The following is a 23637-nucleotide window of genomic DNA, read 5'->3' as shown; positions in this document are numbered from 1 at the left end:
GCTGTGTGACTTATTTAACAGTTTGATCCCACTCTCAGACATGTAAACAACTTTGAGAGTTCATATAAAATCATGTAATGACCACACATATATTTTATATAAGGGTACACATATATTTTATATAAGGGTAATGTCACAATAAACAAGGCATGTCTCAGTCCTTAGTAATAAAATGAGGATGTGACACTGAGTATATAGTATAGTATTGGTGCCATACACAAGTATACATAAAACTAGGCATTTTACAAAAAGAAAATTAACTGGAAAAAAAGTCCTGGAAAAACAAAGAGTGGTTGGAGCAGTAGAGACAGTAATTTGATTAATAATTTCTTAGAGATATTCCAGGGGAGGTTGGGGGATATGGTTAGCTCATAATAATGAATATAAGAATGAAGAAATGTTCTAAAATAGATTTTAGTGATGAATGCCAAAATCTTTAAAACATATATAAACAGTTGAATTGCATGAGTTATGAATCATGTGTCAATGAAAACGTTAAAATAAATGGTTTGAATTAATTTTATATTCTTAAAAAATTGTAGGGTTCTAATTTTTTTAAAACTACTTTATTCCTTTTTTAATCGTATACTTTAAAACAGAATGAGTAACTCTGTGTAAAAATATCCTACTCTACCCCTCCTCCTAGCCACTTCCTAACTTTTATGTTGCAAGGTAATTAAAAAGTTCTTTAGCAAGAGTCTCTCCAGCTGCCTAGAAAAGTGTAGAGGACCGTAAAGAAGGACAAAATTGTCGTCTCCTCATTATTTTGCTCCCAAGGCAGTCGACAACTCTTACAGACCTCACATGAATTCATTAATCCTTGAACTCTGCTCCCTGGAAATGTGCCCGGCAATCCCTTTGGAAACAAGTTCTCCAGGCTGGCCGATATTGCATGATCAACTATCCCAGTATAAGAGATGCCCTAGTATTATTAGGTGAGAAACAAAGGATTGTCTGTTCTGTTTATGTTGCTCAAAGCTTCCAGATATGTTTCCGACATATCATTTCCTTATGTAATTCAGACTTCGCAAGAAACAAGAAAACTTTAAAGTTATTTTATTTTATATTAGGGGGCAATGTCTGCACATAGATTTGAAACTAATTCATCAGAAAGGTGCATGGTATTACACCACAGATATTGCAATCACCTTAAATATTTAATGTACTTTATTTGGAAGAAGACATTGAGCTTTATAAAACTCTAGAAAGGTAATACTGGATAAAAATTGTTTTCACCAGCTTAGGCTCATGGTAAGTATTGTTTTTAAAATTACAGGATTTTTAACAACACCAATTTTTAAAATACCAGATCATAAACACAAACAAAAAGCAGTTTAAAGTCACTAAAGTAATGTATAAACTTTTATATCCTCCAGATTAGAAAAAGTACACACTATGGGTAGAAGGAACAACACTATCGTGTCTGACTTCATCCTCATGGGACTGACAGACTCTAACGAGGTCCGGCTGGTCCTCTTTAATCTATTTCTCCTCATCTACCTGGTCACTGTGCTGGGGAACACAGGGATGATCCTCATCATCCGCCTGGACCTCCAGCTGCACACGCCCATGTATTTCTTCCTCAGTCACCTGTCATTCATTGATCTCAGCTACTCCTCAGTCATTACCCCTAAAACCTTAGAAAACCTAATTACTTCCACTAAACATATTTCATTTGGAGGCTGTTTTGCTCAATTGTATTTTTTTGTCTTCTTAGGTGGCACGGAATGTGTTCTTCTCACTACAATGGCCTATGATCGCTATGTAGCTATCTGCAAACCTCTACAATACCCAGTCATTATGTCCCCATCAGTCTGCTGCTCCCTTATCATTGCCTCCTATTTGATTGCATTTAGTGAGTCCCTTATGAATGTGCTTTTCATCAAAAGCTTGCATTTCTGTGACTCCAATGTAGTGCATCACTTTTTCTGTGACACCAGCCCTCTTTTAGCCCTGTCCTGCACAGACACACATGATGTTGAGACCTTGATTTTCATTCTTGGTAGCTTTTCCTTTGTGGCTTCCCTTCTCACAATCTTTGTTTCCTATGCATGCATTCTCTCTACTATCCTGAAAATCAACTCCACATCAGGGAAGCAAAATGCCTTCTCTACATGTGCCTCCCACCTGCTGGTCGTCACCTTGTTATATGGTACTCTTATTTCTACTTATTTAAAGCCAAGGAGCTCCTACTCCTTGCGAAAAGACCAAGTGGTTTCTGTGTTTTACACTATTGTGATCCCCATGCTGAACCCACTCATTTATAGTCTGAGGAACAAAGAAGTGAAAAGGGCTGTCATTAGAATTAAGCAGAAGAGGGAGAGCAGCAGACATTTAAAATGAAAGTGAAGTATTTAATCCCATTAATTTCCATATTTCCTTTAGATTATTTACAATCTGAATCTATTACTAATCTTTATTTTTTAGTTTAATTATATATATATATAATTATATATATTATATATATATAATTATATATATATATATATATATATAAAACAAACTCATAGACACACACAGAATTAGAATGGTGGACATTATTTTGTAACTGTTATTGACTATACAGAGTTGTGGACATTTCCAATGGTTTTATTTATTGATTGATTTGGAGATATTCAAATTCTATTTATTACCATAAATATGATTTAAGCCTTTGGTTTTAGTATGTATGTTTTTAACGGATATTTATGTGCAAAGTACGAATAATATACGGTAAGTTTTAAGTTATATCCTAGCCATCTTCATGTATATCCATTTACAAATAATTTAATTTTGGATTATAGCAACAATTTAAGCCACTAAAACATTTTTCAGTCATCAGTCTATATATTATAAGAAGTATTACACTATCATTAATATTAATTGTTGTAGAAAGAAATGTACTGAGGATTGCTACGTTCTAGGTCTGCATCTGCTACCCTTTTGTGGGCATGACTCTTAAATGTCACTAACATTTTAACCCTCAGTTTTCTCAATTGTGAACAATAAATCAGACCTGTTCTATCAAGTTAAAATTTAATCCTGGTAAAAGAAGAAGAGTAAGAAGTATAACATAAACTTTTTCAATTCCTATGTTATATTATTTACATTAAGTAAAATAATTAGTTTTTTAATGCTAAGGTTTTCTTTGTCATACTGTATTTGGCCTTAAATGCTAAAATTTGTCTTTGAATGTTTAAAATAAATTTATACCTCTGAGGATTAAAAAATTTAACTCCTTCGTATTAGGAACTGCTGGTGAATTCATTCAAATATTTAAAATTCGCATTAAGCACCTCTACTTCCCTAAGTCATTTTTTAAATGACATATACCAATACTATATAAAATATTGTATGTGAAGCATGTATGGTCTGAAATATATGTTTTAATTAGACATTAGAAATAAAAAGTTTAATAGATTTTGGGCTCATAACAATCAGTAAAAGTATCATGTGTTTTCTTATAATTTATTTTTATATTTATGGTCTTTCTGCAAATTTTATTTAACTTTCTTTCACTTATGTTTACTTCTATGTATCTTGTTGATCTTTTGATAAATGTGGCCATGAACTTCTAACATTGAAGACAATGCTAATCTTCATAATTACATAAAATTTATCTAAAATTATCTTTATCATACAGTATCTAAGTATGAAATATGCAAATAATATTATTAAAAAGGAAATATTACCTACTCTCTGGTAAGTCTTTGAAAATTAACTGCAAATGTTGGTTCTAATCCACCAGCTGTCCATGGGAGAAAGATAGGCCTATCTGCTTTCATAAAGATTTGTAAAGCCCTGGTGGAGTAGTGGCCAAGTGTTAGAAACTTCACCAGAAGCAGTTCCAAACTACCAGCTTCCCCTGACGAGAGAGATATGATTTTTTTTCATAAAGAGTTATAGCCTTAAAAATCTACAGGGACAGTTCTGCCTTACCCTATCCGGTAGCTATGACTTGGAATTGACTCAGTTGATTTTGCATCTTTTGGTTTTGAAATCCTATGCAGGGTGCCATGGGTTGGATGACATGGGTTTAACTAATATGAGTTAGACTATATCCCCCTCTAATTTTTCTATAACATACATACTATCCAAATTTTATGTAGTAAATATTATGATTTTTAAAACATAAATTTTAAACATTTGTAAGCATGAATTTTTATTCATGAATCTATGCCTAAAATATTAATGAATTCAACAATTCCAATATTTCTAGAGAAAAATAAAACTGGAATAGAGCCCTGATAAAAGTTGAACATTTTTCAAACATATTTTCCTTCTAAGAAATTGGTGAATAGTCATAAAACACCAAACAGCTCCATGACCATGGAGTCAATTCAGAGTCACAGTGAGCATTTGAAGGTTTCTGAGACTATGAATTTTTATTGGAGCAGGCGACCTCATCAATCTTCTGTGACCATCATGTGGGTTTAAACTGCTGACCTTGAACTTCGTAATCCATCTCTTAGCCTACAGAACCACCAAGATGTCATCAGTGATGCACAGCTAATAATATTAATAAGCCTGGTTTATCTTAAAGTAATGATCTGATTCAAACCAAAACAGAACTAGGGGCTTCTGATTCAAACTGATCCCAGATGTCTTAGTGTAGGACTATATGGTACAGAGTATTTTGATGGCTCATTTGTGGGGAGGAGATCTCCAACCCTTTCTTCTGAGGTGTTCTGGGGAGACTCAAACTCTACTGTATAGCTACGCTATTTATGCTACCCAGGAACTCCATCTTGCTGATGAATTAAAGCAATATTGAAAGCTTAAATTAGGGTAATGGGAAGCCATTCTTCCACTTGTTCCTATTAAAAGTTAGAGAAAGGGGAAAAATTGAAGACAAGTTGATTCTGATGCATAGTGACTCCATAGTACAGAGTAGAATTGCCCCATAGGGTTTCCAAGATTGTAATCTATATTTGAAGGCAGAATGCTGCCTTAAATTTCCTTTTTATTACAGATATTTCTCACTCAATTCTTTAACATATCACATTAATTCTACCTACAATGGATATTCAGAGTTCAATTACTTCTCTGTATCTCCTCTGCTACCTCCCTGGCCCAAGAACCATATCCCTGTCCTAATTATTGTTATATTCTCTTAGCATATTCATACAAGAATCAAAAGTACAACACAATCTTGCCATGACCTTTGGAAACTCACCCCTTACTTAGCTACCTGAAGCTGGGCTTGCTAATCCTGTAAGAAGTTACATCATAACAATTCATTTCACTTTACCATACAGCAAAAGGACATGAAACCACATTGAAATTCAGAACATTCATACCTTTGAAAAAGATATACTAGAGTATTGAAAAGAAAATGGAGCATCTGTCATAGTCTTTGTAACTCTGTGATTGGTTGGCAATATGTGAGGAAGGGGTGTGAGTAAACATAATCTCCTGTCAATTTGAGCAAAGGGATGGAGTCGAGCCTGTTAGTCAGGTCATAGCCAATTATATGTCTGTGTGGACGTAGCCTTTTCCTGAGGATTCAGGAACTCCTTCTTCCTCGCTGGAGGTGACACACTCTTACGCTCTTCTTTGTCTTCCTGCTGACAAGACACATGGACCCATGCTGATTCCAGCCAAAGCCAGAAAGCTGAAGGAGACACATGGAGACCCGTGCCAGCATTGAGATGCTTCTACCGCCACTGGATCTCCAAGACCTTCTACGCACTGACCTGTGATCTTCCTGTATTCCGCATCATTGCATATGCTGCGTGAGTCTATAGAAGAATTTACAGACTAGTATTGGACATATGGGCTAATATAGGACTTATGGACTTGATGTGCACTGGGCAGGGTGTTTTCTCAATATACAATTTCTCTATTATGTAAATCTCTTTCTTATACACGCACAAAGACGTTACAGTCTAGGATAAATTTAGAGGGATGTCTATGGGACAGCATTGACTAGATGGCAATCAATTTGGAATGTTTTTAATGCATATGGAATCATTGAAAATATCATGGCTTTGGCAACATGCAACCTTTCCCTCAAAGTTTTAAAGAGGGCATTTGTACCAGGTCATCCTAATGCAATATCACATTTGATTTCTTGGTTGTTGCTTAATTGTGGATCCAAGTAAAATGAAATCTTTGACTGTGTATTATTCCAAGTAGACAAGCACACCAGCCTGTGTGATCACGAGGTGTCAAAGAGATCAGGTATAAGGCATCATTAAAAAAAAATCTTACCATAGTGAATGAAGGGGGAAGTGCAGAGTGGAGACCCAAAGCCCATTTGTCGGCCACCGGAGATCCCCTCACAGAGGGGCCTAGGGGAGGAGATGAGTCAGTCAGGGTGTGATGTAGCACCAATGAAGAATACAGCTTTCCCCCAGTTCCTAAATTCTTCCTCCCCCCCAACTACCATGATCCGAATTCTACCTTGCAAGTCTGGATAGAGCAGAGGTTGTACACTGGTGCATATAGGAGCTGGAGGCACAGGGAATCCAGGGTGGATGATACCTTCAGGACCAGGGGTGTGAGGGGCAATACTGGGAGAGTAGAGAGTGAGTGAGTTGGAAAGGGGGAACCGATTACAAGGATCTACATATGACCTCCTCCCTGGGGGATGGACAACAGAAAAGGGGGTGAAGGTTGCTGCCGGATAGGGCAAGATATGACAAAATAATAATTTATAAATTATCAAGGGCTCATGAGGGATGGGGGAGCAGGGAAAGAGGGGGAAAAAGAGGACCTGTTGCAAAGGACTTACGTGGAGAGCAAATGCTTTGAAAATGACTAGGGCAAAGAATGTACAGATGTGCTTTATACAATTGATGTATGTATATGTATGGATTGTGATAAGAGTTGTATGAGCCCCTAATAAAATGTTTAAAAAAAAGATTGTTATCCATGCTACACCATGCTTCAAGACAAAATTTTATTTATTTGTAATTAGAAATAAATATTTCGCAATTCATAAAAAAGAGTAATTGAATATTGAGAAATCATTCTAGCCCAATCTAGGATCAAGCCCATAAGTCTAATATTAGCTCATATGTCTGAAACCAATGTATAATGTCCTCTTCAGACTCAAGAAACACATGCAGGAAGATCACAGACCACTTGTTGGGAAGTCTTATGGATCCAGTGGCATAAGCACCCCAGTGCTGGCAGGGGTCTCCACTTGGCTTCTCTGGTTCCAGAGGTCTGACTCCATCAGCCTTTCTCCATGTGTCTTCTCCACAGGAACGTCTCTCAGGGAGTGAGCATAGTCTTACAGGGAGTGAGTCTAGAGCTCAAGGGTCTCTCGCATCCAAGCAGGAAAAACAGGAGTTCTCAGCATCCTCAGAAGAAGGCCATGCCCACACAGAGGTCCCATTGACTATATTCTGATGGACAGGATACACTCTACCCCTACACTCTTAATCCTCAAATTGACACCAGGTTATGTAACTACCACAGACAGCTACACTCTTTCCTCCTCACTTCCCTTTTTTTGTGACCTGCTGTGAGGCTTTGTATTATCTTTGCATTGTGTTATAATCCATACAGAGGGAGGTACTCTTTGATCTTTGTCATTGTGATTTAAATACTCTTTGCTTTGATCCTGTCATATGCATCTCAGTTTGTTAATGAACCTTCCTTAAATCCCAATGCCATTTTCATCTTTACATCGCTCAGCTTCTCAGATTATTAACTCAATGTATATATTGAATAAGTGTGGTGAAAAGATAAAATTATGATACACACATTTCCTGATTTCAAACCATTCAATGTCTCCTTGTTTTGTTAAAATAACTATCTCAGTCTATTTGCAGATTTTCTATGAGCACAACTAAGTGCCTTGAAGTTTCCATTTTTTCACAGTGTTATCCATAGTTTGTTATAATTCACCCAATTAAATGTCTCGTGGATTAGTAAAACACAAAATCTTTCTTATTTTCTATGCTTTTGGTGAAGATCCATCAGATGTCAGTAATTATATCCCTCATTCTGTACCCTCTTCTGAATCTGGCTTGAATTTTTTCTGTGCATTGTTACAACTGCTTTTATAATTTTCAGCAACACCTTAATTTCATGCATTAATAATTTTGTTAGTCTGGGATATTAGAGAAACAGATTCATGGACACATATGTGTATGAGAAAGAGGTTTATATATAAGAGCAGTTGGGATATTGCGAAAATAGCCCAACCCAGTCCAGATCAAGTCCATAAGTTTGTTATTAGCCCATATGTCTGATTCCAGTAAATAAAGTCTTCTTCAGATTCATGAAACATATGCATTGACAAAGAGTGCAAGATGATCACAAGCCAGTGGGTAGAAAGTCTTTGGATCCACTAGCATTGCAAGCATCTCAGTGCTGGCAGGGGTTTTTACATGGCTTCTCTGGCTTCAGAGTTCTGGTTGCATCAATGAAGGTCCATGCGGCTTCTCCTTAGGGATGTCTCGCAGGGAGTCAGCCTTGTCAGTAGAGTCTCCAAAGAAGTGGGCAGAGAGAGAGAGAATTGTCTCCTACTTCCAACGAAGAAAATACCAGAGTTTTCCCAGAATTCTCAGGGGAAGGCCATGCCCACAGAGACTTCATTGGAAGTGACCCGACTGACAGACTAGACTCCACCCCTTCACTCTTAATCCTCTCAAATCCTTCATTGTTGCCAGATTATGTAAGTATCACAATAATGATACGGTTTATTAATTTCTGCAGTTAATTGGGTTGTCTTTCTTTGAAAAGGACACACATTTGGATTTATTCCAGCTTGTTGGTCAGGTGGTTATCTTCCCAATTTCTTCATCAGTCCTGAAACATAGGATTGGTCACTCCCACCAGACGACTTTCATTTTCCCAATAGGGAGGGATAATTGAAATGGTGAAACACTGATTGGAATACATTTTTCAGCTGTGAGCAACTGTTAACTGGGTTAATCATGATTGCCATTCTGCTTGGTAAAAAATAAAACCTGATATCTCAGAGTGGGCTGGTGGGGACGAGGTTTGTATTTTACTCCCAGCAAGAAAGAGTCCATTGTGGAGCACATCTGTTAGAACCAAGATCGCTGTGAACTGAATCACTGAGTCTTCTGAATCCAGGGGACTGTTGTGATACCAGAATTTAACAGAGGAATGGCAACAGCTACAAAGCAAAGAGACAGAGCATGAAGTAGGCCAATGAAGTTCCCAAGGCCAGTGAAGCTGAATCCTTTGAGGCTGACATCTGGTTTGGGGAGTGAAGTGCTAGGTGCTTACCCCAAAAGTTGGAATTGAGTGCCTTCCAGCTGAGACTCATGGTGGGGTGGTATATCAATTGGATATTTATTAGGAGTGACAATGAGGCTTTGTGACATTGTCCAAGCAAGACAGCAGCCAGTACAACAGGCTGAGGACCAGAAAGCAGAAACTATTTTCACTGAACAGCCACATCCAGGGCATTTTTGGCCTTAATTGTAAACAATTAATTTCCATAATTCCACAAATGTGAGCATCCTTGTGGTCAATGAAATCAACTATGAAAGCCAGATCAGAAGAAAAAGTGTTGTAAAAGACAAAGCATCCTTAGTCCTTGGATCCTATTTTTGACAATGCAGTCAGTGAATTTTGTATTTTCTATCCTAGGTCTTTATACATTCATGAGTAAGTTTCAGAGCCTTGCCTGAAGCCCATTTTAACTCTTCGTTTTTGCTTGCTTTTAATTATCTTTCGGTTTCTTCCTGAATTGCATGTTTTTTGTATGATCGCACAACTTGTGCAAAATTCAGTCATTAGTGTCAAATGTGTCAAATCTTTTTTTAAGAATAATTCTCAATTTAGGTGAGACATATCTCAGATAGTATGTTGGCTTTTCTGGGATTGTTTTAATTTTCTTCAAGGAACCTTGATGGCACAGTTGCTACATATTGGGCTGTTAAGCTCAAGATCAGGAGTTCAAAACCACCAGAAAGCTCTGAGGGAGAAAGATGGACCTTTCTACCCTCAAAAGGAGTTACAGTCTGCAAAACCCACAGAGGCAGTTCTCTTCTATACTGTAGGGTTACTATATGTCAACATTGATTCAATGGCAGTGTATTAATTATCCCTTTCCATAGATGTAATCTACTTGATTCTGGTGTATTTCATTGGTTTGTATCCAGATATAAATTGCCATTAATATTGTTTAAAAAGGAATTTGTATCCTACAAGTCACAGGTATTACAATGGTCTATCATGGTATTTCATGACTCTATTTACCATCAAGGCCGCAGATTCTACTACTCTTTCATTTTTACCCCTGAACTTCTCATTCCAGTCACCATTAATAATCAACACATCTCTATTGCAAATTTGAGTAATTTAAAATTACAGACGTTTATAATGTATTAACTTTCATTATTGTCATTATCAATCTCTACTTCAGGATAGATTTTAAAACATTCTTTTGTTAATTAACATGATAACAATACTCAAAAATTTGTCATTATTGGCATAGATAATTATAAAAAGATTAAAAAAAAGAAAATGATTAGGGCAAAGAATGTACGGATGTGCTTTATACAATTGATGTATGTATATGTATACGTATGGATTGTGATAAGAGTTGTATGAGCCCCTAATAAAATGTAAAAAAAAAAAAGAAATAAATAAAAAGAGAAAACCCTAAAAAAAAAAAAAGGCAATTCTACTATATGTTCAAAAGTCAAGGTGGCCAATAGACACTGGTGCAGTCAAGTGAGGAGACCCACATTGTATTCACCAGAACCCAGAGAGATGAAGGCACATTTTTGAGCCTGTGAATTGTTGAGTATTGCTCCTGACTTTATGGACTGCCTGTCCTGATTCGATGTGCTTATGAATGCAGACTCACAATGTTCCAACTAGAATGAAGATTCTCCGCATCAAAGAACATGCTTCTGTCCACAGAGCACTGGTTTGAGTGAGTGTGGGAAACAGAAATATTTCCCCCAAGTTGTCTTCCCCAAATATATGGCAAACTTAGCTGCTTCCTACATGTGGCAGATGACAATAAACTTGGAGGTCAACAGAAGTAGGTCAGAGGTTATTCTCCCTAAGGGTAATCAGCCATCCAGAGCAAGCCAGCACCACAGTTTATCCCACAATAGGACCCCCTCCCTTCTGATAAGGAAAGTAGTAAACTGTTTCTTTGAAGGAGAGCCCTGGTGGGTCAAGCCCAGTCAAGGATGGCCAAGGTTAGGCTGCCATCATGACACTAGGGTCTGCCCTTCTTGTCACATGTATACCCTGGCCCCACCCCTTCTTATCATGTGTACATCCCTAGCTCATCCCCTCCTTGTTATGCTTTTGTCCATTGTATATCCCACTTCTATTGCTTGTATTAGCTTGTAATTGTTTGAATTTTTACAACACATTTGTACAATTGTACAATTGTGTTGTACAGCCCCTTCCTGTGACGTGTGTGCTTACCTGTAATGATGCCCTCTAAGTAGATATAAACTTTGCCCAGCAATAAATTTCCCTCTAGACGCCTCTCCTGTTCTCTCCCCTGCCCTCTCGGCCCACACAGTGCATGGACCTAGCTGGTAAGATCATGGCAATTCAGGCAGTGAGCATGCTTCCATGAAATGTGTCTGACTTCATGATTTTAATCTCTCTTCTCTCTCTCATGCTCTCTATGACTTTACTATAGTCTTTAGTTATTAGCGCCTTACAGTTGTGCTCACCAGACCCATGATGATTTGTTGGGGTCTCTCTCTCTCTCCACAAGTGAGCAGTACAGAACTTGGATGCCCCAAATTGGGGGGATAAAGTCAGAAAGTGGCTGGCTTAAAAACTTTCATAGGGTTATATTATTCTGGTGCAAGTGTTCACAGAACTTGAATTGTTAAGTATACATTATTTTTGTTTTGTTCACTCATAGAATATTATGTTTAAATGGGGCTGACACATTTTGAGTTACATGCATTTTAGTTTTATCCTGCTGGGATAAATATGATTTTATTATGGTTGTATTACTCTGGGTACTTTAGAAAAACAAATCCACATAAACTCATGTATAAGAGAGAATATTTTATATACAAATTAAGTGAATTTTAAAAAAACATCCCAACCCAGTGCTGCCCAAGCCCACAAATCCAATATTAGCCCATACGTCCGACACCAATCCACAAAGTCCTCCTCCATCTAATAAAACACACGCAATGATGCTGCCTGCAGGAGGAAAGTTGAGTCAGTGATTGTGTATGCATCTCAGCACTGGGAAGGGTCTCCACATGGGTGCTCCAGCACCAGGGTTACATTGGGGTAGGTCTATGTGGCTTCTCCTTGTGGATGTCTTGCAGGAAGTAAACCTTGCCAGCTAAAGCAGAGAACTGACTAAGGCAGCTGCAACCTAGATGGACCATCAGAAAGCAAGAGGCCAGAGAACTATAAAGGTGAGATTCACTGAGTGATTTATTTCCCTCCCTTTAATTAATATCACATGTGTTTACCAGCCAGGTTGGCACAATGAACTTTAACTAACTCAATGGTTTTCTTTAACAAGTATGTATGGTGAAAGGGGTATTTAAAATGCCAAGTTCACAAGGAGTGGTCTGTGGTGGTTACATGACCTTTTGTCAACTTGAGGGTACTAAGAGTGAAAGTGTGGGTTTATCCTGTTAATAAGGTCACATCGTGATAGGAAGGCGACCAAGATAAATGGCTCACTGGAGCCTGGTCTCTCTCTACTTCACTTTCCTGTTCACATGTCATGTGGAACCATGCTGAGACCTGTGAGAGCCCTGGTAATACTTCTACCATCCCTGGATCCAGAAGACTTTGCATGCGCTGGCCTGTGATGTTCCTCTTTTGCATCATTGTATGTGTGGCATTGCAATCTGAAGAGGAATTTATGGACTAGTATCAAACTTGTTGGCAAATATTTAGACCTATGTACCTGATCTGGACTGAGCTATTTTATACATATATAAAGCTCTTATAATATATGACTATCCCTTCCTCAAGGCCAGCAAACAATCCTTGAACTAACTACAAGCTTTTCTTTCGTGTTGTATTTTTTTGGTTTGATGTTGTTTTGTTGTATATTGTTGCTTGGTTTTGATCTGTCTTGTTTTGTGCATGTTATTATCTCCACAGGTCTGTCTAAATAAGATAGGCTGGATGAACAATCTGGAGGAGAAAACAACGGGACCGACAGTTCCAGGGGGACAAGGGAGAGGGGGAGGTGGTGGGAAAAGTAGTGGTATTGACAAACCCAGGGACAAGGAAACAACAAGTGATCCAAATCGGTGGTGAAGAGGGTGTGGGAGGCCTGGTAGGGCATGATCAAGGGTAACCAAGGGGAATTGCTAAAATCATGGTGGGGATAGAGCATGAAAGTGGGCCAAGAGGAAAGTCAAAGGAAATAGAGGAAAGAACTCGGAGGCAAAGGGCATTTATAGAGGTCTAGATAAAGACATGTACATATGCAAATATGTTTATATATGAGCATGGGGAAATAGATCTATGTGCCTATATTTATAGGTTTAGTATTAAGGTAGCAGAAGTGCATTGGGCCTCCACTCAAGTACTCCTTCAAAGCAAGAATACTTTCTTCTATTAAATTGGCAGTCTATGATGCTCTCCTTCCCGACACAACAGCTGAAGACAAAGTGGATGCATAAGCAAATGTGGTGAAGAAATTTGATGGTGCCTGGCTATCAAAAGATATCGCGTCGGGGGTGTTAAAAGCTTGAAGGTAAACAAGCAGCCATCTAGATCAGAAGCAACAAAGCCCACATGGAAGAAGCACACCAGCTTGTGTGATCATGAGGTGGCAAAGAGATCAGTTATCAGGCATCAAGGAAAAAAAAATCATGACATTGTGTGTTTACCTCCATGATATGACCGACCGCTGAAGACAAGTTGGTGCATAAGCAAATGTGTTCAAGAAAGCTGATGGTGCCTAGCTATCAAAAGAGATAGGTCTGGGCCTTAAATGCTTGAAGGTAACAAGCGGCCATCTAGCTCAGAAGCAACAAAGCCCACCTAGAAGTAGCACACCAAGGCTGTGTGATCACGTGGTGTCACTGATCAAATATCAGGATCATCAGAACAAAAAATCTTACCATAGTGAATGAGACGGGGAGTGCAGAGTGGAGACCCAAATCCCATTTGTAGTTCACTGGATATACCCTTACAGAAGGGTTTCGGGGAGGAGACGAACCAGTCAGGATGCGATGTAGCAACGATGAAAAGTTCCTAAATGCTTCCTCCCTCCCCACCCCCACTATCGTGATCCCAATTCTGCCTTGCAAGTCTGGCTAGACCAGAGGATGTACACTGGTACAGACAGGAACTGGAAACACAGGGAATCCAGGACGATGATCTTTTCAGAAACAGTGGTGTGAGTGGCGATACTGGGAGGGTCGATGGAGGGTGGGTTGGATAGGGGTAACAGATTACAAGGATCTACATATGAGCTCCTCTCTGGGGGATGGACAACAGAAAGCGGGGGAAGGGAGACATCCGACAGGGCAAGTTATGACAAAATAATAATTTATAAAGTATCAAGGGTTCATCAGGGAGGAAGGAGGGGCGAGGGAGGGAAAAATGGGGACCTGATGCCAGGGCTTAAGTGGAGAGAAAATGTCTTGAGAATGATGAGGGCAATGAATGTACAAATGTGCTTTATACAATCGATGTATGTATGGATTGTGGTAAGAGTTGAATGAGCCGCTAATAAAACAATTAATATATATGTGTGTGTGTCCCTGGATTTGTTTCTCTAGTCAACCTCATCTAACCTAACGTAGTTTCCTGCATCTCAGCAATAAGCAAGCTACTATAGTATGACAAACTGATGGCCTTTTTCACTCACCGCCATCAAGTAGATTATGACTCATTATAACCCTATAGAACAGGGTAGAACAGACCATGTGGGCTTCCCAAAGTTCAACTCTTTAGGAGACTATAAAACTTTATTGTGTTCCCTCACAAAGATGAGTAGTTTAAACTACTGATGGCCTTGCAGTCTGCTGCATAATCACCATACCACCAAGCATCCTATGTAGATAAATAGATGTGTATGCACATATGTTCAACTATTTAACATTGTATATAGCTGATCAGTCTTATACCAATAAAAACTTTAGGATGGAAAGGTTTATCGTTCTAATGTGTAAAAGAAAGAGTAGATTATATATCTATATCTATATATTTTTGCATAAACACACATATATTTGTATATGTATATTTCTGCCACAGAAGCATAACCTCATAAGAAGTTTTGAAAAATATGCTTCTAGCATATTTATTGAAAGTTTTCTTTAAAAAGATTTGAGCCATCAACCTGTGTTAGTAACCATTGTTGAATTTTAAAACTCACAATCTCAGGAAGAATATACTTTAATAACACAAAGGTTACTATCAAATTCAAAACACACACAGCTGACCACTTCATCTAAAGAAAAAGTTATTTTCCTGGAGGACTAAGAACAACAAGTAGCAGTTTCTCTCCAAAAGAATCCATATATCTCCTATATTAGTGTCATTACATTTGGAGTTAAATGTCAGTTTGTATATTATGCTCACATTAGTTTTCTTTCCAATTTTTGCTTCTTTAGGGTTCCATCAAATTGATTCTTATACATGGAAAAACTATGTACAAAAGAATCAAATATTGTTAAGCTTTGTGCCATACTCACAATGCTAATCATGTTTGGATCCATTGCTCTAGCCACTATGCTAATCCCTCTTCTGAAGCGTCCTCCTTTATTTTGCTATGTTATTAAACTTGATTTACTTCCCTAGGGACTGGTTTCTCATAATAACATGGGAAAATCAAATTAGATAATGTTTTGCCACCCTTCCTTATAATGACCATTTTACCTATAATTCTACCAAGATCAATTTGTTTGTTTTCCACCAGTCTATGATGGATTCAGTACTCTACCAACACCATGATTCAAAGTCACTACTCCTTCTGCAGTCTCCCTTTTTCATTGTGCAGATCTCACGTCTGATGGAAAATGCAATGGTCTGGGTCAGGCACACCATAGTTCTCTATTGAGATCTGGACAAAAGGGCAATTAATAATACTAATAATGAGAGATAGAACATACAAAGCAGATATAGGAGAGAAAAATCCCATGGGCAGAGAGAGGGAAAAGATGGGAGTGTTAGGATGTCTGCTGATGTGATTTACGCAGGCTAGATTATTTAAATCTTAGCTCACTGGCAATAAAGCCCTACAGTGCATCATTTAAAAACTCCTAAGTCAGGAAGCCTACTACTCTCATTGCTGACCCACTGCCTACTACATCCTTGTTGATACTCTTGCAAGACCCCTGCATGGACAGAGCAAGAGTAGATTCATAATTGGACTTTAGGATGTGACCAGTTCTGGGATTGGTCAGTCCATATCCTAGAGACACAGATAGGCCAAGTACCCCACATCCAATAAAAACATATTTAGACAGAGTTCTTTTACTGGCAACCCACTTGAGACCCCATCCCCTGTGATGGGTGCTAATCTTTCTAAACAAATGTTACTTCCCTCTTGCTTTTTGTGTTTTAAGCCTATTCTTTAGTTCAAGAGACCAAGAATCTTGGACACATCAAAACAGATGCAAGCATAATAAAAGATCTATGAATTGGGGTGGAAATAAAATTATTTTTCCTCATGATAGAATATTTAAGAAAATTTCAAATATAAAAATTTGAGATAAATATATATAGAAAATAATTATGTTCTAGATACCAACAACATGATTAAGAAAAATATTTGACCTTGATTCCAAATTCATATGTAATTTTGGATTCCCCTTTATTTCCTCTTCTTGGAAAAATAGTCCTAACTAAAAATAGTTGAGCTTTCTCATATTTATTTCCTTTGATAATTAACAAAACCTTTTACCTGATCACATGCTGAGAAATGATATTTTTATAATAATCATTTTAGTGGATAACATTATAAAATATTCACTAACTTTAATGTCAATTTTCCTTATTTCTGTTCCCATTTTTGTATGTAAAAATTTCCAAATATAATACAATGATGAAACCATTTTTATAAATCTCTATGTAGGAGAAATACACAACTTTCCACTCCTGTAAAGAATTACAGTCGCAGAAACTCATAGGGGAAATTCAACCCTTTATTGTAGGGTTGCAATGAGTCAACATCACCTTGATGGCAGTGAGAAAGAGGTCAACCCTGAAGGAGCACCTACAACAGGCATTCCTTGTTATTCCTCAGTGTCCACACATGTGCTGGTGAATATTCTGGGTGGGAAGACGGCTACTGAGCATCACTCAGTTGCTCACAGGCATCAAGTTGATATAATCTGTTATTCAGACATGGTAGTTATGTACAATGATGCAGAATGAAGGAAGATCACAGGCAAGTGAGTGCAGAACCATGTGGACCCAAGTCTGTGGGAATATGGCAGGGCTCTGGCAACTCTCAGGGTGACCAGCAAGCAGGAAATGGGGAGGGACCCAGGGCCTTCCTTATAGAGAGCCACACCAACAAGGAGGCAGCAACAGACTGGCCTGTTTGTCAGTTGGATTCCACTCTTACTCATTTAAACATCTTCAAGTTGACATACAATTATCTAACTACCATGCATGTGTTATATAGATGGATAATTTTACACAAAACAAGACATATTTTAAGTTTGTAGCAATAAATGAGGAGGAGACATTGAGATTATAGTATCACAATTGATGCAGTACACAAGTAGAATACTTATACGTCGGCATTTTACACAAAAAGAAGAGTCACTGAAAGAAGAGTCATGAAAAAACAAAGTGGTCAGATCTATAGAGGAAGTAATTGGGTTAATAGTTTCTTAGAATTATTAGAATGTTGGGGGAAATGGGGAGCTAATAATGAGCAGAAGAAAAAAGAATATTTTCTAAAATAGATTTTGGTCAGGATGGCATATATCTTGAATATGTGTAAACCATTGAATTGTATGATATGTCAATTAAAACCATAAATGTTTGATCTGAATTAATTTTTGTTGTTCAAATTTTATAGGCTCTCATTTTAAATGAAGGTATTTTATCCTTATTTTAATATTATACTTCAAAACACGAGGAATAATTCAATATAAAAATGTCCCACTATACAACTTATCCCACTCTATCACTCACAGTGGCTACTTTCTAACTTTTAGGTTACATAGTAACTAAATATTTCTCTAGCAAGAGTATCTCCAGCATCCTAGTAAAAATGTAGACAACCTTAAAGGAAGACAAAACATCTTCATCTCATTATGTTACTTCTAAGGGAGTAGACAACTCTTACAACCCTCACATGAACCCATTAATTCTTGAACTTTTCTCCCTGGAAATGTGACCAGCAAACCCCCTTGGAAATTAATCCTCCAGGATGACCGATGTTGCATTTTCAGCTCTCCCCAGTATAAGAGGTGCCCTGGAATTATTAGGTGAGCAACAAAGGTTTCTGTGCTCTGTTTATGTTCATAATAGTTTTGAGATATATATTTATATATTGTTGTTCAGATATATAATTTCCTTATGAAGTTCATAGTTGACTAGGAACAGAAGGAAACTTGAAGTTTATATATTTTATTTCAGGGAAAAATGTCTGAACACAAATTTGAAAATAATTCACCAGAAAGGAGCATGATATTACAACACAGAAAGTGTAATCACCTTAAATATTTTATATATTTTATTTGGAAGAAAATTTTGAGCTTTATAAAACACTAGACAGGTAATTTTGGATTAAAATAGTTTTCAACAGCTCTGGCTGATGGTAAGTATTGTTTTCAAATTAGATGATTTATGCTTAGAGCAAAGGGACCCAGGTGACGAGTGGATATGTGCCTACCTGCTAGCCGACTGATCATCAGCTGGAACTCTCTAACCACTGTAGAAATCATGATACCCTCTCTCTAAATATTTATCATAGCCCTAGGGTATCCATGTGTAGTTCTACTTTGCCATATAAGGTAGCTATGAGTATTAATAGCCTTAATTTGAATATCTGATAATCTGAAAATGAATAATCTGAATCCGAATTAATAATCAGAATCTAAACCAAATTAAAGAGCTTTGATTTGGTCTGGGCCAGCTAAAAAAAATGATGACATTGTAAGAACACAGACATACCCACAGACTCTCTGGTACAAGTGAGTTGCATGTTGGGCTACTAGACACATGAGTGATTTTTCAAACCCATAATTTTCTCCACAGGCTCCTATCTAAAGCCTTGAAAAGCCCAGATGACTGGGAGCTGAAATCAATTTAAGGACAATGAGCTTGGTGTGCACGTGGTGCGTGAGCTTGCGTGTGTGAGCGCCTGTGTGTTTGCGTGTGTGTGTGTGTGTCGCCAAGGCTACTAGTTACAAATATACAACTCAGAAATAATTTAAAAGATAAAAATTATTTCTGAAAATGAATATTATAGACTCTATAATTTTACCACATTTAAATCCATTGATGGTGAGATTCCTTGCTTGTCATTATTATCAAGTGGTACTAGAAACAAAACCAAGGGATGAAAAAAAAAACCTCAGGAAACGATGCATTTAATTATGATTTTATCATTGCCTACTAAGAGTTTGGAGATTTTGTGGATACATAGAATAGCAATTATAACTCATAATAGTCTTATGAGCATACTTTGTTGTTTTATTAAGTCTACTGTGAGAGAATCAGAGACTCAACATTTTTGAGCTCTGAGACTTAACTTTCTGTCTCAGTTTTCATGAATGGAAACATAGATAATCAAACAAAAGAAACATTCAGAGTATTAGTAAGTTCATTTTAATTACATAAAATATATTTGTTTTCTCACATTCATATATATTAATGAAATTAATATATTGTTCACTCAAGGTTTCAAAAAATTTTTATTATTAAATCCTAGAAACAAAAAAAATTAAAAACCAGATATTTTACATTAAAAAGAAAAGAACATTTTAACATCACTGATGCAAATTATCAACATTTTTATCTCCTCCAGATTAAAAAAAAATACACACTATGGGTAGAAGGAACAACACTATCATGTCTGACTTCATCCTCATGGGACTGACAGACTCTGAAGCGCTCCAGCTGGTCCTCTTTCATCTATTTCTCCTCATCTACCTGGTCACTGTGCTGGGGAACACAGGGATGATCTTCATCATCCGCCTGGACCTCCAGCTGCACACGCCCATGTATTTCTTCCTCAGTCACCTGTCATTCATTGATCTCAGCTACTCATCAGTCATTACCCCTAAAACCTTAGAAAACTTAATAGCTTCCACCAAACATATTTCCTTTGGAGGCTGTTTAACCCAGATGTATTTTTTTGTCTTCTTAGGTGGCACAGAATGTCTTCTTCTCTCTTCAATGGCCTATGATCGCTATGTAGCCATCTCCAAACCTCTACAATACCCAGTCATTATGTCCACATCACTCTGCTGCTCCCTCCTCATTGCCTCTTATTTGATTGGCTTTAGTGAGTCCCTTGTTAATGTGCTTTTCATGAACACCTTGCATTTCTGCAAGTCCAATGTAGTGCATCACTTTTTCTGTGACACCAGTCCTATTTTATCCCTGTCCTGCACAGACACACATGATATTGAGACCATGATATTCATTCTTGCTGGCTCTACCTTAGTGGCATCTCTTATCATAATCTCTGTTTCCTATACATCCATTCTTTCTACTATCCTGAAAATCAATTCCACATCAGGGAAGCAAAAAGCCTTCTCTACCTGTGCCTCCCACCTACTGGGAGTCACCATCTTCTATGGCACCATGATTTTTACTTATTTAAAGCCACGGAGCTCCTACTCCTTGGGAAAGGACCAAGTGGCCTCTGTGTTTTACACTATTGTGATCCCCATGCTGAACCCGCTCATTTATAGTCTGAGGAACAAAGAAGTGAAACGGGCTGTCATTAGACTTCTGCAGAAGAGAGAGAGCACTGGACATTTAAGATGACAGTGATGTAAGTTTTTAGTCCCATTATTTCCTTGTTCCTTACAGATATTTTATTTGTCATTTTTCTCCAAAAACATTCTAAATCTATTTTGAATCTTTATTTTAGTCTATATGTTTTAATATAATATTATATATAGGCCATATACAAGAAACTATATAGAATGGTGAGCATTTCTTAACTATTCTTAACTAAAATGGTGGACATTTTCAACATTTTCTCACTTTAGTACTCTTTTGTCTTTTTAGCAATTCATAGTGTATTTATAAACCCTGTAATATGAGTTAAGTTTTTGGTTTCTGTATGAATGTTTTTAATGGAATATGTGTTCAAAATTCAAATACAATGTGGTAACTTCTAGATTACATCATAGCCATTTCTCGATATCCACCTGCATAAATTTAATTATGGATTCTATCTCAAATTTAAGACACAATAAAATTTTCAGAAGTCAGCCTATTAAGTGTACAGAGAAGAAATACGATACTGTACTTAAGAGCATTTGTTTTAGAATTAAACTTTTTGAGGATTAGATTCTAGGTCTGCTACAGTTTTACGGTCATGACTCTTAATAAATAAGTCACTAATACTTTAAATCCCAGTTTATCAATTATTAACAATAAATTATACCTCTATCAAGTTAAAGTCTAAACCTGAAACAGGGAAGAAGAAGACCAGCCTTTACTGCCAAAGCAGTAAGAAATTGATGAAAAATGGAATGAAGAGGTAATGGAAATTATCAACAAACTATTTGAAGCCCCTCATACTTATAAGTGGTTCTATTGATCATTAGCATATCTATATTTTGTCAACATTAAAGGTGCTCTTGTAAATGTTTAAAGTGTTCAGCTGAAACAAAAAAGGTGGGTTGATCAGTGGGAGACAAATGATTAGTTCTGCTTTTCAAAATATTTACCCCACCTCGGATTCCCAAAGGTAAAATTCTGCTCTGTCCTATAGGGTCAGTATTACGTAGTCTAATCTTTCCATTTGTCATACTGTAGTGGCTTGTGTGTTGCTGCGATGGTAGAAGTTGTGTCACTGGTATTTCAAATGCCAGCAGGCTCACCAATCCAAAGTAAACAGATTTCAGCAGTTTCCAGACTAAGGACAGACTATGAAGAGAGGATCACTGTCAACTTCATAGAGGTTAGTTTCTAAAAACCGCATGCATATTATGAAACAGCATCAGAAATGAAATCCTAGAGAACAGAAGCAAGACATTGTCAGAGATAGTGCCAGAATATGAGCCCCTCAGATAAGAAAGTACTCAAAATGTAACTGAGGAAGAACTGCATTCACAAAGCAAAGTTGACCATAATGACATGAATGGAGTAATGCCTATTTGAGTATAGTCTTCGGGATCTTCCTTTGTTGGTGGAGCATGATTCAAAATGAGAAGAAATACCTGAGAAATTCTACTAATAACCAGACCTTGAAATGTATAGTATGAATCAAGGAATATGAGAAATAAATAAAAATGAGATAGACTTCATTAACATAGATATCCTACATGTAAGCGAGCTGAATTGGATTGATGTTGGCTATTTTGAATCAGATAATCCTATGGTTTATTATGGTAGGAATGACCCCATCAAGAAGAAGGGCATTGCATGCATCATCCAAAAGGGCATTCCATGATCTATTTTGTACAATTGATGTCTAGGATTAGATTATATCTATATGCATGCAAGAAAAGGAACCTGGTGGTGTAATGGTTACCATTGTTCTTTTAACTGCAAGGTCAGCTCCAGCTGAATCATAGGAAAAAGACCATAAAGAATTATAGTTTTGAAAACCCTCAGGGCCACTTCTACCCAGTCCTATAGGGTCACTATGAGCTGACATCAACTCAATGGCAGTGAAATCATTCAAAGAGAGCCAGTCAATACAATGATTATTCAAATTTATTCACCAAGCACTAAAGCTGGTGGTGGTGAAATGAAGAATTATACTGAAATTTCCAGTTGAAATTCAATTAAACATATGATCAAGATGCATGGATAGTTACTGGAGATTAGAATGCAAAACTTGAAAAGATAGATGAAGAGTAGTTTAAAAATATGATCTTGGTGATGGACATGAAGCTAGAGACCTCATGGTAGGATTTTGCAACACCAATTACTTGTTCATCCAAAATATATTTTTGAATAGCAGAAAAGGTGACTATACACATGAACATATCCAGGTAGAATCCACAGAAATTAAATTTTCTAAATTGTGGGAGAAGACAATGGGGAAGCTCAATATCAGGAGCTAACCAAGCAAGGGGCTGACTATGGAACAGACCATCAATTGCCCAGATGTAAGTTCAAGAAAAAGCTGAATAAAATGTAAACAAGTCCAGGAAAGCAAAATACAACCCTGACTATATCCTACCTGAATTTATATAATATCTGAAGTACAGATCATATTCATAAATAATAATGACAGAAAACTTAATGAGCTATAGGAGAACAACAATCAGGCAGAAAGCAAAAGGTCATGAAAAAGACAGCAAAGAAAGAAAACCGAAGTGCAGTACAGAAAAGATTCTGTACGTTGTTCTTAATTATACAGTAGTTATGAAAGAAATAATGAAGACAAAAACTGAACAAATATTTCAAAGGACAATTTGAGAAGACAAAGAAAAATATTATAATGAATTGTGCAAAAACCTAGAGTTAAAAAGAAACAAACAAAAAGGAAGAGCATGCTAAATATATCTCAAACTGAAAGAATTAAGGAAAAAATAAACAAGTCTCAATTTGCAATATTGAAAATTTGTGTAAAAAATTGAATGATGTGGGAATCAT

At 37.1% G+C, this 23637-nt stretch overlaps 2 protein-coding genes across 2 annotated transcripts; both read left to right on the top strand.

Annotated features, from left to right (window-relative positions):
• Positions 1–1383: 1383 nt before the first annotated feature.
• On the top strand, positions 1384–2343 carry LOC142446436 (olfactory receptor 8H1-like). Its single transcript, XM_075548185.1, has one exon. It carries the CDS (start codon positions 1396–1398, stop codon positions 2341–2343), a length of 948 nt encoding a protein of 315 aa, XP_075404300.1. The 5' UTR covers positions 1384–1395.
• A 17544-nt stretch (positions 2344–19887) lies between these two features.
• On the top strand, positions 19888–20844 carry LOC142446435 (olfactory receptor 8H1-like). Its single transcript, XM_075548184.1, has one exon. The coding sequence runs from the start codon at positions 19897–19899 to the stop codon at positions 20842–20844; it is 948 nt and encodes a 315-aa protein (XP_075404299.1). The 5' UTR covers positions 19888–19896.
• The last annotated feature ends 2793 nt before the right edge of the window (positions 20845–23637 follow it).

The sequence above is a fragment of the Tenrec ecaudatus genome, chromosome 4 (assembly GCF_050624435.1).
Source record: "Tenrec ecaudatus isolate mTenEca1 chromosome 4, mTenEca1.hap1, whole genome shotgun sequence".
Classification (NCBI taxonomy): Eukaryota; Metazoa; Chordata; class Mammalia; order Afrosoricida; family Tenrecidae; genus Tenrec; species Tenrec ecaudatus.
Note: the sequence above shows the minus strand (reverse complement) of the source record. Positions and strands in the feature narration are given on the sequence as shown.